This window comes from Diplotaxodon limnothrissa, linkage group LG7 (genome assembly GCF_057381915.1).
Source record: "Diplotaxodon limnothrissa isolate DT_005_m linkage group LG7, D_limnothrissa_male_GT1.1, whole genome shotgun sequence".
NCBI classification, from domain to species: domain Eukaryota; kingdom Metazoa; phylum Chordata; class Actinopteri; order Cichliformes; family Cichlidae; genus Diplotaxodon; species Diplotaxodon limnothrissa.
This window is the reverse complement of record NC_140602.1, coordinates 19435899-19452392: the sequence shown is the minus strand read 5'-3', so window position 1 is coordinate 19452392 and position 16494 is coordinate 19435899. Positions and strand designations below refer to the sequence as shown.

General features: G+C 40.0%; 1 protein-coding gene across 1 annotated transcript; it reads left to right on the top strand.

Annotated features, from left to right (window-relative positions):
• Nucleotides 1-556: 556 nt before the first annotated feature.
• Nucleotides 557-15332, top strand: mrps35 (mitochondrial ribosomal protein S35). Its single transcript, XM_085359395.1, has 8 exons — nt 557-689; nt 3762-3814; nt 3994-4161; nt 9628-9688; nt 9784-9923; nt 11449-11558; nt 11646-11715; nt 14841-15332. Exons 1-8 carry the CDS (start codon nt 557-559, stop codon nt 15108-15110), a joined length of 1005 nt encoding a protein of 334 aa, XP_085215521.1. The 3' UTR covers nt 15111-15332.
• The last annotated feature ends 1162 nt before the right edge of the window (nt 15333-16494 follow it).

The window sequence follows — 16494 nt, the reverse complement described above, 5'->3', positions numbered from 1 at the left end:
AAAGATAAATTACAAATACTTTTAAATGAATTATTGACCAGTTAATAGATACTTCAAAACGATTTCACAAAAAAAACTGAATAAAAAAGGAATTTCAGAAACCATTTTCAAATTCCAAATTCATAAAACAGATTTCAAAATCTTTTTTAAAATACAGCCTTCCACACTTCCAATCCGTTAAGATATTAAGATGTTTAACACTTTCATCTTTTTGTTGTTGTTGTTTAGTTGTTTGCTTTGCAACTTTCTAATTAATATTTTCAAACGGTCTTTGAACGCACCCTATGTTTCAAAAAGCAGCAGCTGGCAGAGTCCTCTCACTTGACTCACAAAGAAACAGGAGTACCTCCATTAACATTGTAGTAGTATCTTATTATGACTGCTTTGTTAAAGTATCACCTACCAGATAAACCAGTGTTTACGACACGCGGTGAGCCGTTTCACACGTGTTCTTATCTAAACGCTTAACTGCGCCTGTGCTGCTCCGCGCTGAGTAAAAAGCTTCGCAATCGGGTTTGACCGTCCCTCGCTGGCTTCCGTAGTTCACTGAGAAAACATGGCTTCACGCACAAGCAAGACATTTCTGTCCCTAGGTCGAATAAATATCCCTCTCCTTGGATTCAATAAACCATCCGGTAAAGCCACATATGCAACGGCTCTGTCTATAAATTCTTCTTCTGGAAATAAAGGTGAGTTTCACTGTCGCTATAAGGGAATTTATGCCAATTCAAAACCATAGCTGCAAGCTAAGCTAACTGCATGAAGTGCTGTTATTAACAAGAGTAGCTATAGAATATCCTGTGTAGACTTCTGTAGCATCCAAACTTAGGTGACTAGTTAAACGAAAAGCGGATGTGTCTGGTGACCATGTCTGGGTTGTTGAAAGTCTTTGATGTCCTTTTGAGCTTCCTATATCTGTTTTTGCTTCACCATGTGTCACTACCTGGGCTGTCAGTGACCACACTGCTCATCACAATCAACCGAAAGATAGACACTTGCTGTAAATTATGGCAGATCATCATTACAAGAAAAAACTCTCCATTGCTCTCGCAAAAAGATGTGTAGGCACAGTAGCAGCAGAAGTACAAAGACATAGGGCTGCTCGATTATGGCAAAAATGATAATCACGATTATTTTCACTGAAATTGAGATCTCGATTATTTGACGATATTTATTTAACAATAACAATGTATTGAATAATGGCTTTAAAGATTGTCATAAAATAGTGTGCAAATACTGATAACAGTGCAAATGTTTGCAATATAAAAAATAAATGAAAAATGTAAACATCTATGTTTAGTGAACTTTGCAGTGTTGCTCTGTGGTGCAGCTATGACACTGTAGCAGAGTTTACACACTATGTCTACTTGATCCACGTCTGACTCCGCGAACCCATAATGTTTCCACACCACTGAAGTTTTTTTTTAGTTTTTTTTTTTTACCTCTTTTCAACCAGCGGCAGTCACTCTCCTCTCCAAATAACTTCTGCTTAGCTTTCCGAGCTTCCGCTTCCCTCGGGTCCCCTTAATCAGTGGTCCCCAACCCCCGGACCGGTACCGGTCCGCGAGTCGTTTGGTACCGGGCCGCGAGAGTTGAGGCTCAGGTGTGAAATGTATAGTTTTCAGGGTTTTTATCGGTTTTCAGCGTTATTTTGTTATCGTTTTTATCGTTTACTCGGTTTTCCTTGGTCTTTTCATGTGTGTTAGTAATAATGTTTTCGGTACCGGTACTAGTTTTATTTTGTTGTATTTATCTGCGGCACCTTAAAGGCCGGTCAATGAAAATATTGTCGGGCATAAACAGGTCCGTGGCGCAAAAAAGGTTGGGGACCGCTGCTCTTAATTGTTGTGACACGTGTTCGAAATGCAGAGAGGTGCGCTCGATTTGCCACACGGAGCAGCGCGAGAGTAAAGTACGAGGGAGGGGCTAATAATCGGCTCAGTCATTTTTAATGATCGTTGAAAGCCCAGATCATAATCGTGATTAAAATTCGATTAATTGAGCAGCCCTACAAAGACAGATACTTATAGACGGTCTATGAACGAAGGCTCCTTTATCCAATTTTTCATTCCACTCCTGAGAAAAGAAAGTAATGCCAAGGCTAGTTAACTAAAACCAAAAAAGTAAAGGTAAATTTGAAAAGAACGTTTCAGTTAACCAAAATCAAATTAACCAAAAATAAAAGTAAAAACTAGATTCTATATTTGTTTATATAGCTCCATCTGTCAATAATGGTTTCACCAAGGTGCTTTATATTGCAAGGCAAAGACCTTACAATTAATAGAGAGAGAATCTCAACAATCAGGCAAGCTGCTATGAGCTAGGGCTGGGCGATATTACCCAAAATTCATATCTCGATATAGCCCCTCCTGGCTGCATGTCGTTAGCGCGGTTAGCTCGCTAACACGTTGACACCGTCCAGCCCCATGCACGGGGCGATCCGAGGTAACTCGCTAACGGAGATTTTCCTCTTTCATCTTGTCATTGCCTGCAGGTAAAGCTATGGGGGAGGGGGAGTTGTGTTCAGTGAAGGAGAGGCGAGGCCGAGTAACGTTGCGTAGAGACATAAGTGGACGAAAGAGAGGCAAACCTGGGCTCCACAAGTATAATTATAACGTAACATAGACTATATCAATATAAACGATATTGTCACATCTTATATCTCGTATGAAAATATATCGATATTTTTTAAAAACTCGATATATCGCCCAGCCCTACTATGAGCAAGTGCTTTGCAAGAGTGGGAAGAAAGAACTCCCTTTTAACAGGAAGAGTAGACCCAGGCTAAGGGAGTGGCAGCCACCTGCTAGGATACATTGTGGGGCTAAGGGGAAAGAAGAGATAAAATAATAGTTAAAGTAGCAGCAAAAGATGGTCCTAAACTTTAATTACCTCTGCCAAGGAGGTTATGTTTTTGGTAGCGTTTGCATGGCAGTCTGTCTGTAAACACGGTAGTTCGAAAGGTTTTGAATGGATTTTGATAAAACTTTGTAGGTGTGTAGAGCAGAGACATGTTAATCCATCAATGTCTTCAAGGTCAACTTAATGATTTATTGATCAAAAATTGAGAAAAAGCATTATAATGCAAGAACTGAATCTTACAAGTGTGGTATGTGTTGTCAATGTATAGCAAGTGCTGTATAAAGATTTTAACAAATTGTCACATTTGACCTCTGACCTCCTCTTCAAGGTAGATTGTTTTGAAGGTTAGTGTGATAATAGTGCTATCTATAGCTATTTAAAATGATAGCTTTTCAGACTGATGAGAACATGTTGGCATGGGATACTTCTTCAGTATAGTTTACTCATTTTGTTTTTATTTTGTTATGTTCATTATAATAACAAGTTCTATTCAAGTACATCATTTACATACATGTAGAGTGATAATAAGAATAATTTTTAGGTGTTTAACTCAGTCAAACACCTTTTTCATTTGATATTTATTACTTAACAATTAAATGAATGCTACACATTTACTTTATCCATATAAGAAATACATATACTAAATTTATTTAAAAGCAAAGTTAACTGAGTTCTTGGTTTACAGTGGTTTATTTATCTGTGCATTGACAAACTGAATTAAGAGCAAAAAAGCAAAAGTGAAACAAAGGTCCTGCATACAATACACAACCTACTGTTTGTTAAGAGTGTGTGATCACAGATAAAGTTGCTAGATGTAGTCTAATGTTTAACAACGTTGTGACATTTACTCTATTTGAGTGTTTTCATAAAAATATAATGTATATGATACTTTATTTTAGGCCTTCCAGACAGAGGTGGTAGAGGACCCTTTGTTCGAAGGCCCAGAAGAGAAGTGAGTGTGCAGCTTTTATCAAAACTGAGTGTAACACAATGCATGCACTTTGAATGATACGATAAAAAGTTGCCATTGTGGTTATACAACAACCACCACAAAAAAACAATACATAAAGACACACACAGGCACGATTTTTTTCCTTCATGGTTTCCTTTGCACTCTGTGTGGGGTTAAAGGCAGGGGAGCCCAGGACAGGAAAGATGCCAGTGGATCAGGACTGGACTGCAGTTTATCCATCGGCCGCGACCTTCAGGCCAGGATCCGTCCCCCTCCCTTTGAGGATGGGGTACCCTGTGAAGGGGGGCATTCCTCCAGAGAAGAAAGGCAATTTGGAGCTAATCAAGGTCAGACCTCATTACTTCCAGCATGCCCTAAAGAGGCCCTAAAGAAAACAACATTTTCTCCTCAGATAAAGTGATAAATATGCACAAAGTATGAATTAATCTGATAAAGAATGACAGAACAAATGGTTTTGTGATGAACTGAATGATTATTTACACAACATTTAGCTGCACACGTTTGACTCTGGGCTGTATCTGGATGTATTCTCTTTGTTTATCTTTGATGGTTTGAGTTAATTGAAGCTGGCGAGTGCTCCTGCAGTTCCAGTTGAGCCCTTTTTGCTCTCCTGCATGGCTTTAGTCGCTGTATCTCTGTGCCCGGATTACTGAGCTGCTATGTCCAGACACCAGCTGCTCTATCTGGACTCAAGCCACTTGCAGATCCGCTAGTTTCACCCATCACAGCTAGATATCTGCAGCATAACAATATTGATTTCATTCTCTCAGCTCATCATGAGGAGCTAAACTGCTGTATGTCCCTTGGTTACGCTTGGTGATTTGTTTTTGTTTTTTTCTTTTTTAATTATAAGTCATAGATGGGTTTTTGTGTAATCGTTTGCCACGACTGTGAACCATTAAGTTTACTTTGGTGTCAGTATAGGATAATTTATATAATTGTTTGTCTTATAATATCCTTCACTCAAAAGGATCAAGCGGATTTTGTTTTTCACTTTGTTTACATGCCCTTTAAAAGCAGCGTATTCTGAACAATTCAGTGCTGAATGTTTTTATCTAGAGCATTATAATGATTCTGTGTTTGAAATGTGTCACTTCTATTTTCTGGGATGTAGATATTTCTGTAACTGCTGTCCAACATTTTGGCCCATAGATTTATATATTATATACCTTACATTTTCCAGCATTTACATTGGATAGCATCTATATGTTTGTGTTTTACTTTATGAATGAAAAGATGAGCAATCCATTTTTAGGGGCATTAAGAAACTCAACCTTTTTATATAATTTTAAACATATTTATACATATTTAAAGCCTTAAACCATATTTGGTTTGCTTATCTTTCAGATCCAGACCTTTTATCTTGAAAGGTCGGGTTCAACCAACTTATTCTAATATACACTTTATGGATCCTCTTAATATGATTTGTACAATAAGATTTTTTTTTGTTTTTTCCAAGCTTTTATTTATGCAGATATGAAAATGTGCAAGTAGATCATAATAGCAAAAACATGAATATGTGGAGAATGAGCAAAAAGTTCCACCAATAAAATTTTAAAAACAGAAGATATCTGTATTTAGGGGCACCACAGTGATGTAGTGGTTAGCACTGTCACGTGTTCAAATTCTGTTCTGCTACTCCAACATCCTCCATTAATTAAATCAGAACAAACACGTAACACCTCCAACAGGGGTTAAGGGTGAAGATGGTTTGAACTCGGTTTTGATATATTCTATTCAAAAGAATAGAATTTAGAGGGCCTTTGTTTATCATCACTTTAGTGGCCTCCCTCTGCAAGCGGAGTGTTGTGGTGGATCAGTGAGCATAATGATGTGCTTTCAGTAGGAGAAAAGGGTATAAATCAACCATTCAGCCGTCATCTTCAGCTTATCTAATTCAGCGTCGCAAAGGAGCTGGAACTTGTCCCAGCTGTCATAGGGCAAGGGGTGGGTTACATCCCAGCTGTCATAGGGCAAGGGGTGGGTTACATCCTGGACAGGCAGACAGTGGAACTGATCAGTATAGTTTTTTTTTCCAGACTGATACCGATATTTGATGATTTAAAAATTCCAATATTCTAATATATTGGCCGATATTTTTTTCCTTTGTTTCAGACGCACAAAAGATATATATAGCTAGTCATAACGTTTGTTTAATATATTATATTGCATAGATATATATAATTCATCTCTAGATAACATAACGATGCAGTTTAAAAACAGGGAAGTTACAGAGTGCCCCCTAATGGACAAACTATGACACATCAATGCTTATTCCCACCTCTTTTACTTTTTAAATTTTCATTTTTGGCCATTGTAAATGCCAATACCAATTTATTGGGACAAAGCTAATATGGACTGATAACATCAGGCTTTAGTGGTCATTCCCGTGCAGGCCTGACAGACAGCCATTCATACCTACAGCAATTTAGTATTGCCAAATACTGTTATGTGCATGTCCTTGTACTGTGGGAGATAGATCAAATACCAGGAGAGAACTCCACAGGCGCAGGTAGAATATGGAAACTCCACACAGTGAGGCTCCACTTTTATTTATTTTTTTTTTTTTATTGAAGTTATCTTTTGTGTCTGGCATTTGTTAACGAGTTATATTTGATTGAAATCGACTCTCACTGCCTCTGTCAGTTCAGTTGGTGGTCCCCGATTCCTCAGTTCAAAAAATAAGTTATAATGGATGACTTGATTTATTGGCCAAACATTGGTGTTAGCTGATATTCTTTTTGTTCATTGTCACTGGCCCGTCTGTGGTTCATGTGATCTTTACTAATGGCAGCAGCTAATGCTGAATTCATTTTGTAGCTCTTACATCTGGGAGAAATTCGAAGGCTTGTGTTCATTTACAGATAGATGGAGGTTAAAGTGCCTCAAAACGGTTTTTACTCATTCGCAATAAAGATTTCTTTAATCTTTCAAACAAATATGGGAATGCCTAATAAAACAAAGTAAACCAAGAAAAATCACCTTTTTTAAACATCTGTACCAACTCAGTGGTTTAAAATCAAAGCATCTGGCTTTTCTTGTTACCATGCTCATGTTTTATCAGTAAACTGCTTTCAACTGCATCTTTCAGCTTTTTGTTGATGTTCTAACTTCTTAACACATACTTTCTGGCGCCCCACTTGATTGCAAATCAGCTGATGCAGCCCCAGAGATTTGCTTTTGAACACTCACGTGAAATGGGTGATGTTTATGTCTGAATATAATTTAAGCTCTGTTGTAAAGGTCATGAACTGTTTGTCATCTATAGATGAATGATAGTTTGGACGTAGATTGTATCATGCAGATCATACTCAGCTGTTCTAAGGAGCTCAGACTTGGCGGTAAAGAAATCTATTCTAGTGTGTGTGCAAATATAATGTGACATACTAGGGCTGTTCGATATAACGAAATACATCGGATGACGATATAAAAACGTCTATAGTTTCATTTTACGCAATCGTTTGTTTTGTGCGGTCGCAAAATAAACTGTTTACGGCAATATTTTTTCATCGTTTTGATGGTCACTGTAGTGGCTATATTAATTTCTTAAAGTTCTCTCTTTCTCTTATATTTTATATAACCACACTATGGATGGACAAGCGCCTGTTTTTATGCATTGTCGTTAGCAACAGCGACGGTAAGACCGTCGCGTGTCCGCTTGTTTATTTTCAACATAAACCTTTCACAATAAAGCTCAAGATCCTGTTGAGACTTTTCAAAATAAACTGAATCACGTGAAAGAGCAGATTATTTACGGATGAGAAGTAAAAAACAAACTGAAGGCCAGACAAACTCCATCCATCCATCCATCCTCATCCGCTTTGTCCGGGGCCGGGTCACGGGGGCAGCAGCCTAAGCAAAGAGGCCCAGACCTCCCTCTCCCCAGCCACCTCCTCCAGCTTATCCGGGGGAATACCAAGGCGTTCCCAGGCCAGCCGAGAGATATAATCTCTCCAGCGTGTCCTGGGTCTGCCCCGGGGCCTCCTCCCGGTGGGACATGCCTGGAACACCTCACCCAGGAGGCGCCCAGGGGGCATCCTTGTCAGATGCCTGAACCACCTCAGCTGGCTCCTTTCGATGTGGAGCAGCAGCTGCTCTACTCTGAGCCCCTCCCGGATGGCCGAACTTCTCACCCTATCTCTAAGGGAGAGGCCAGCCACCCTTCGGAGGAAGCTCATTTCTGCCGCTTGTATCCGCGATCTCGTTCTTTCGGTCACTACCCACAGCTCGTGGCCATAGGTGAGGGTAGGGACGTAGACCGACCGGTAAATTGAGAGCTTCGCTTTTACACTCAGCTCCCTCTTCACCACGACGGACCGGTGCAGCGTCCGCATTACTGCAGCTGCAGCCCCAATCCGTCTGTCGATCTCCGGCTCCCTTCTCCCATCACTCGCGAACAAGACCCCGAGATACTTGAACTCCTCCACTTGGGGCAGGAACTCATCCCCGACCCGGAGTGGGCACTCCACCCTTTTCCGGCTGAGAACCATGGCCTCAGATTTGGAGGTGCTGATCCTCATTCCCGCTGCTTCACACTCGGCTGCGAACCATTCCAGTGCGAGCTGGAGGCCCTCACCCGATGAAGCCAACAGAACCACATCATCTGCAAAGATCAGAGATGAGATTCTGAGGCCACCAAAGCGAAAGCCCTCCGCCACTTGGCTGCGCCTAGAAATCCTGTCCATAAAAATTATGAACAGAACCGGAGACAAAGGGCAGCCCTGGCGGAGCCCATCACCCACCGGGAACGAGTCCGACTTATTGCCGGCAATGCGAACCAAGCTCTTGCAACGGTTGTATAGGGATCGAATGGCCCATAGCAATGGGCCAGACACCCCATATTCCCGCAACACCTCCCACAGGACACCCCGAGGGACACGGTCGAATGCCTTCTCCAAGTCCACAAAACACATGTAGACTGGTTGGGCAAACTCCCATGCACCCTCAAGTATCCAGACAAACTCCTTCATGATTTTCTGATAGAGAGCAGAATTCATGATTCCATCAATTTCAATAAGACGTCCAGGTTCTGATGTAGCAAAACAGCCACACATCATCACAATACCACCACCATGCTTGACAGTTGGTCTGATGTTCTTTTAATGAAGTGCTGTGTTAGTTTTATGCCAGATGTAACAGGACTCGAACCTTCTAAAAGGTTCCACCTGTGTATTGTCAGTCTACAGAATATTTTCCCAAAAGTCCTTTGGGTTCATGGAGATGTTTTGTTTTTTTCAGCAGATGAGACCAGGGTTTGTGTTCTTTTTGGTCAGCTGTGGTTTTCACCTTGTAACTCGTTTTTTTTGGTCTCTTTCTTATTGTTGAATCATGAACACTGACCTTAACTGAACCAAGTGAGAACTGTAGTTCTTTAAGTCTTGTTCTGGGTTATTTTGTGACCCCCTGGATGAGTCGTTGATGGACTCTTGGACATGTTTATAGGCCAGTCACTCTTGGGTTATTCTCCATTTGTGGATGACTTTAACTGTGATTTGTTTTATTTTTTGTTTGTTTTTTTAGCCTGCTTCACTTTGTCAGAAAGGTTCTGTTCAAGTTAACCCAACTTACCCACACCCAAATTTAAAAATGACATTTTGTATTTACTCTGGTTATCTTTGACTAATATTGTTTGATCTGAAGCATGTAAGTTTGGCAAATATGCAAAAGAACAAAGAAATCAGGTAGTGGGCAAATACTTTTTCACAGTTTGTAGACTTGCTGATTTAAGTTTGCCAAGAGAGTGAAATCAAGAGAGGGAAAGTTTGTCACGTTTCTCTTTTTCTCTGTTTCAGATACCAAACTTTCTACATTTGACACCAGCAGCCATTAAGAAACACTGTGAAGCTCTGAAACGTAAGTTCATATTTTACTAATCTAGTTAGAGAAAAGCAGTTTCTTTCTTTCATTATTGTTCAGCAGCACATTTAAATGCCTTTCTGTGCTATCAGCTTTCTGTACAGAGTGGCCCTCTGCCTTGGAGACTGATACCAAGTGTGATGAGCATTTCCCCATTAAATTAGAGAGCAAAGAGTATGTGTCCGCTGGCCCTTCTCTCAGAAACCCTTCAGCTCGTATCGTCCGTCTCAGAGTGAGTTTTGCCATTTTTACTTGATGCTGACTTTAACTGGGTTTTGTTAATGTACAGGTGATCAAAAACCTCACATGTAAAATGAGATTAAAGATTTACTGGGATACATAATCACCAGCTGACATCGTGTCTGTCTGACTTCCTAGAAAGATCTTCATCGTCTAGTGACCTAAAATCTGCAAAATGATGCTATTGAGTCAACAGAGAGATTAGTCTTTGGTCATTACTTTATATTTCCTGTGCCAAGGCTCTGTCAATATTCTTGTTAATTGTTATGGGGTTTTTGGCAACTTTTTAGTTTTCAATAAAAGAAGTAACAACATTTTTTTTAAAAATAATATTTGCTGAGACATTTTAATATTCTTTTTAATCCCCCTCCCAAAACTAATCGATCAATATGCAATCCTTCCCTATGAGCAGGACCATACATGGAAATGCACGTCTCTTTAACTTAACTGCAAGAATCAATTAAATGTAATAAATAATGCCCTCTTAATTGTGAAGTTACTGGGCCTGTGTTCTATTTTACAGGGTGATGTTAAGGGTAGAGGAGAGAAAAACACAACTTCCTTCAGCTGAACCTTGACAAACAAAGCTGTTGTTTCCTTGTCCCATTCTATCACACTGCCTGTAGTCATTTTAACTCCAAAAAGTGCCAAAGAAATCCTGCTTTGCATCACAAACTGCCTTTGACAAATGTGCGATTTCTTTCCCAGACTGGAATGTTTGGGGTTTGGCTTTTTTTTGTTTTGTTTTTTTTTACCATTAATCGCCAGCCATCTGCTCCTGACACATTGCCTTAGATTATATCAGCAAGATAGGAATTAAACAGTAATCCAGGTGGATTAGGCAGGGAGATAGATTGAAGGGCAAATCTCACACAGTTAGATTCCAAATCTAGAACAAGTTGACTAAGCCCTTATTTGTAAGAGGGGTGGGGGGCATCAATATTTGAATTAACATATATTTTCTATTTTTGATTTGTGGTTTAATATTTTATAGGAGGAAAATCCTGGAAATCAATTCTGTGACAGAGGTTTATTTATGCTGGACACATAGTCTCAACCATTGTAGCAGCTCTGTGCATGTTTGTAACAGCAGTACCTCAGTGCAGTGCACAAAATAAATGTTCACCTGTGCTTTGTATTACCTATAAATGGAGTAATGTTGCATTGTTCAAAGCAGAGCCATAAACAATGCAGTGGAGGTAAAATCTATCATCTCTACAAGCAGCTTATGTGATTCTGGGACACGGCATGTGTTTGATCTGTAAAAATTATAGGGTTTTTTTTAATCCACGCAGTCTAAGCTTTGCAAAGGTTAAAAAAATAAATATTACATATTGCAGTTCAGACTTTAGGTTTTATTCTTAAATCCTTAGAGACAGATGTATGGTGGAGTTATAGCACATAAGCACATCACATTTGCCCTAATCTCGTTGTGAACGTCTCTTTATTTAGTGAAGTGTCACGGAAGGACTAGATTTAAATTATGTGGTAATCTATTCACATCTTCAACTTTCAAGGTAAAGCTGTCCAGTTTGAACTTAGATGACCATGCAAGGAAGAAAATGATCAAACTCCTTGGCGAGAGATACTGCAAAAACACAGATGTCCTCACCATCAAAACTGACAGGTAAACACCTCTTCCTGAAAATATAGGGTTAAAAGAAGATTAAACTGATGTCCTCGTACATTTTTTTTTTCTTCTCCTCTCTGCTAGCTGCCCGCTGAGACAGCAGAACTATGACTATGCCATGTATCTGCTCACAGTTCTCTACCACGAGTCTTGGGTAAGTTGTACATTTTTCTTCCACTCTAACTAGTTCTTGTGTCAACTGAAGGGAGGTCCGATAAATTGGCCTCAGTGACTGAATACTGAAGGAGCAGTAAACTGAGTGAGTCGGACTTACTGAACTCACAGTTTCAAACAGGATATCCATGGTAAAAGTCTTCGGCCCAACTCCGCAACTCTACCTGGTGTTAGATGGGATATTTGTGCCTTTTCTACGTCCACTTGAGTTTCTCTTTTTGTTTTCTAACCTTTTGTCTTCTTTCAACAAGCATCCATTCATTTAAAGGCCAGGTGCTGTCTGGCATTACTCGTACCCTCTACAACCCGCTGTCACTTTTAACGCATTTGCCCTGGAGAGGTTTTAGTTCAAATGCATCATGATGTCTTACCTAATGCACCACTCTATGCAATGTACAAGTGTCACAGGGCCTTCATCAGCGGAGGGTTCTTACTTGATCTATTTTTTGCCATTATAAAAAGATATGTAATTTAAAATAATTGCTTTTTAGTGTGGATATGTGAAATATAAACACAGCGCTGATGTGGGGGAGATTTTGTGTGTTGTCTTGTATATTTGGTTTATGAGGACAAAAGGCAAAACTTCAATATTTTAGAAAAAACAGTATCTCCTGCACTAGATACCAACAAATTGGTACCTTAGACCATTTAGCAGAAAAGCCAGTGAAGTCTTATTTTGACGGCATTTCTTTTTCAGATTTCTAATATTTTTATATTTGTAGCTTCTTTTCATATGAAATCCCTTCTTTGTCATGATCATATCATGATCACCCCAGATTGGAATAAATGCAGTGCTGAGATCTTGAGTAACCCCCTTTCGTTATATTTTGACTTTCTTATACATTTTTTAAAAGTAATCCTGAGCAATAGTTCTGCAGCATTTCTGAAGGTCTTTAAAATAATCTTCGGGTATTGGCTACTTTTTCACTAATTTTCAGACCACTTCCAAAGGAAATTTTCTTTTTTAATAACCTCCTAAGACCTGAACTCTTTCATGGCATGCATTTTTAATTTCTCTTTGCTATTTGGGCTGATTGGGACCTGATGAATGTAAAAACAAAGAATTACCTTTTTTTTTTTTTGTGCCAGATCCACACATGAGGACATTAGTTTAAATTTTGATAGAATATGAATCATTCAAGCACAACAGGTCAAGTAACTTAAGGGGCTAAACCATTGCTGTGTCTACACATAACAGATAATTAGCAAACAACTGATTTTAATTGTATTTTTAGGCACTTTGTTAATAACAGCATGTCACAAAACTGCTTAACTTGTTCCCATTTCTTTAGTTGAATCTGCAGTTACATCTACAAATGTAAAGTATTTTTGTAGCCACGAGGTGGTTCCCCAAGAGCTACTAAAACTTGGCATATCTTGACATGGTGTGCAGTGTTTCCCTAAAAAAATTTGAGGAAAATGGGAGAGTAGAAAACAAGAAGTGTCCTAAAAAACTATCGACAGCAGATGAACATTATCTAAAGGTCATGTCCTTAAGAAACGAAAAAAATCCAGCAAACATCCGACACGGACCCAAAACATTTTTTGACCCTTCAGTTGGTCCATCTATTGTTCACTGAAGTCTCCTCAGAAATGGTCTCAGTCGAATGACAGCTGTCAAGAAGCCATTTGTAAGGAAGAGAAACTGGGTCAAAGCCTGGGGTACACCAAGTTACACAAAAACTGAAAATGTTTTCATATCGTTTCATCTTTGGTGGCATTTACGTACAACTAGCAACATGGCACACCTTTCACTGTGGGCAATCTTGTCCATCTTGCTTAGCGATCTGAGAGACTAAAGCCCATTAGGGAGGTAGCAGAGTTGAATGGGCAGAAGGATGGCAAACAGCAGCATTGTCCAGTTGACATTTACCCACAGAAGAGGAGAAAACAGACTCCCCTCTCAGGTGTTGACCTTGATACTCATTCACATTAAGCAAACCATGCCACATCGGAGAGGTGTGCCACCAGGCCAACAGTGCTTAGGCACTGTTGGCATGAATCTGCAGCCAGCCACATAAAAGAGCACGATTGTGCAACCTCTGCCTTTAGGAGCTCTTCCTGACATGGCTTAGCCAGTTTAAGTTGAGAAAAGGCTGTTAAAGCCAGGAAGCAAAACACTGTCCACTGCCCTTTTGAACACACAATGGAAGGCACAGTGCTTGTCCAGCAGGCTTGTGGAAGCTGTGAGAGTGGCGTACTGATCAGGTTGTAACGATAGCTCACAAAGGGGCCAATTGTTAGCAGCCACCGAGGTGATTATATCTCCTCAGTCAGAGAGATGGACTTTGCCTGTTAATTCCAGTGTGTGCTAATTCAGGCCAGCGTTTGGGCTGACCGCTCAAAGCTGCCTCCAACATGCACACGCATTTACCACTAAGAGGCACTCTGCCTGCTTTTGTGCCCGCATGCCTAGCACCTGTCATTTCAAGAAACTGGGGGGCATTTAACCCACTGGTGAGCTATCAAATATCCTGCCTGTTGATCAAACTACTGAGCATTGCATACAGCAAACATCACAACACTTTGCATTGTTTTATTTTGTATTAATCTCTAAATGTGGAAAAATAAAATGTTAGAGCGTCAGTGTGTCAGCTGCAAACCCACTCCAAAAAATGTAAAGCTATTATTCATTAAGACTCAGTCACAAGGCTGAAGAACTGCTTCATGCTTGTGATTAACAGTAGAATAGCTGCTGCTTACCTATTCTGAAGTATTGATTGCTCTTCAGTCACTAGATCTGGACTTGCTGGAGACAGCATGGGGATCAAATATACATATATGTAGCTAATGATGGTCATTAACCTCCAAACACCTGCGAGCAGGACCCTGTTGCTGCCCTGCTTTAAGCTGCTGCACAATGGGTCGTATTGTTCTTCAGGGAATGTGATGAGAACGAGACAGGCGGCAAACGGAGAGTTACATATGGGAAATACCATCTCTGTGAGAGGAGCTTCAAAGAGTGGGAATTGCTGAACCAGAACTCCAATCAAAATGTGGCTTGAATTACAAATCCAAACTTTCTTTTTCTTTTTCATAATTTAACCTGTGGTCATTTGTTTTGCTTGTTTAAAGTTAGAAATGTTATTCTCTTTCTTTCTTTAGAAAACTGAGGCCTGGGAGGCCGAGAAGACTGTGGCAGACATGGAGGACTACAGTTGGGAGGACAGCCCGTCTCAGAAGAATATCTTGGATGTAATCCTACGCATGAAAGTGACAGGAGAGGGAGATGGTGAAGAAGTGCGACAGCAGCTGCTGGGAAGGAAAGACGTTCAAGACTATAAAGACTCGGTCACACGGCTGAAGAACGAAGGGGAGAGCGAGAGCAGCATGCTGCAGTACAAAGAGGCAGTCAAGAAAGTATTCAATATGTAATGTCAGTGAACAAGAGCAACAAGAAGAAACATTTTTACATACTTGGAATTGTCCCTGTACATAATGCATCAGGATATTTCAACATCATGGGTCTGAATGTGTTAGTTGTATATATTTTCACAAATATTCACTGGCATGCGAGGAGGTCATTAATACAAAGATAAAACTGTATGCGGAGTGTTTCATGACAAGGCGATGCTTTAACGCAATAAAAACATACTGTAAGAGTTACTGCTCTAACGTCTATCCCTTTCCCGCACTGTGAATTCAGAGAACAGCACCCCGTGAATGCACGCTTTCACCAGCAAGCTGTTGAAAGGTACTTTTAGTTTCATCTGTGATCTGTGCACTTTTAGGTCAGGGGCAGCCTGGTGTGATGAATTAAAGGTTAAACACTAAAAGCCACAGATCCAAAAGCAATCTGTCATCAATCCCACTAAAGACGACTAATTGATGACCTAAACAATCCTTGAATCGTAGTCATTAATTGCTTAAAAGTGCCCATTAAGTTCCACCTACTACTGGTGTAGACAAGTGGCCAATGTTTTGAGGTTTGGCATCAATTACATTTAAAGTGACTGAAGTACATCAAAATGTAGGCCAGCCAAAAGGACACTATATCGAATTTCTTAAAGAAAATGGGTGTAGGCAGCTCTTGTGTTCATTCATTGCATCAGAATGAAACCAGAACCATTGCAGCTATGTTTTTGGTTGTTTCACCTAAACCTTAATGTCACAAATTGGCTCAAAGGAGAGAGTCCACACAAGAGGTTTTCTTAAATAGAAGATAATTTATTCAACATAATCTAACCAACAGACAAACATTACAAATGGGTTGAATCCAAGTGGAGTCTAAGAGAGACTAAACAGTTAATCTAGAGCCTGAAAGGCACAAGGGATCTGCACTAGCTGACAATCCTCCCATGTCAGGCAATTGATAACAGGCCAGGAGTTCCTTCAGACATTGAGATGGTGTCACCCCCCACACCATCTTAAAATCAAGGTTCCACCTCAAAACTAGAACTTAACCTAAAAAGTTATAAATCAAGGTAACAGAAAATGTAAAAAATATACCCAGTCATTAAAGTGGCAACCGCAAACTACCTGTACTCCCTGCCAGCTCCACCCATCTTACCAGCCCAGGTTTTCCCTTGTCAGAGCAAATGAAGGGCAACGGGAAACTACCAGTAAAGAAGGTATCATAGAGTAAGGTGCTTAAAACAGTTTGTTTAAAAAAAAAAAATCAAACTGGCATAGAGAAAAGCGCAACAAGTTTCCTCCCTTAAATAGCAGTTTTAATCTTGCAAGAAAACTGGTTAATTTCAACAGCAAATCAAAGCGTTGCTCCCTGAATGAACACCAGAGTTCCTCACAATGATCCCAG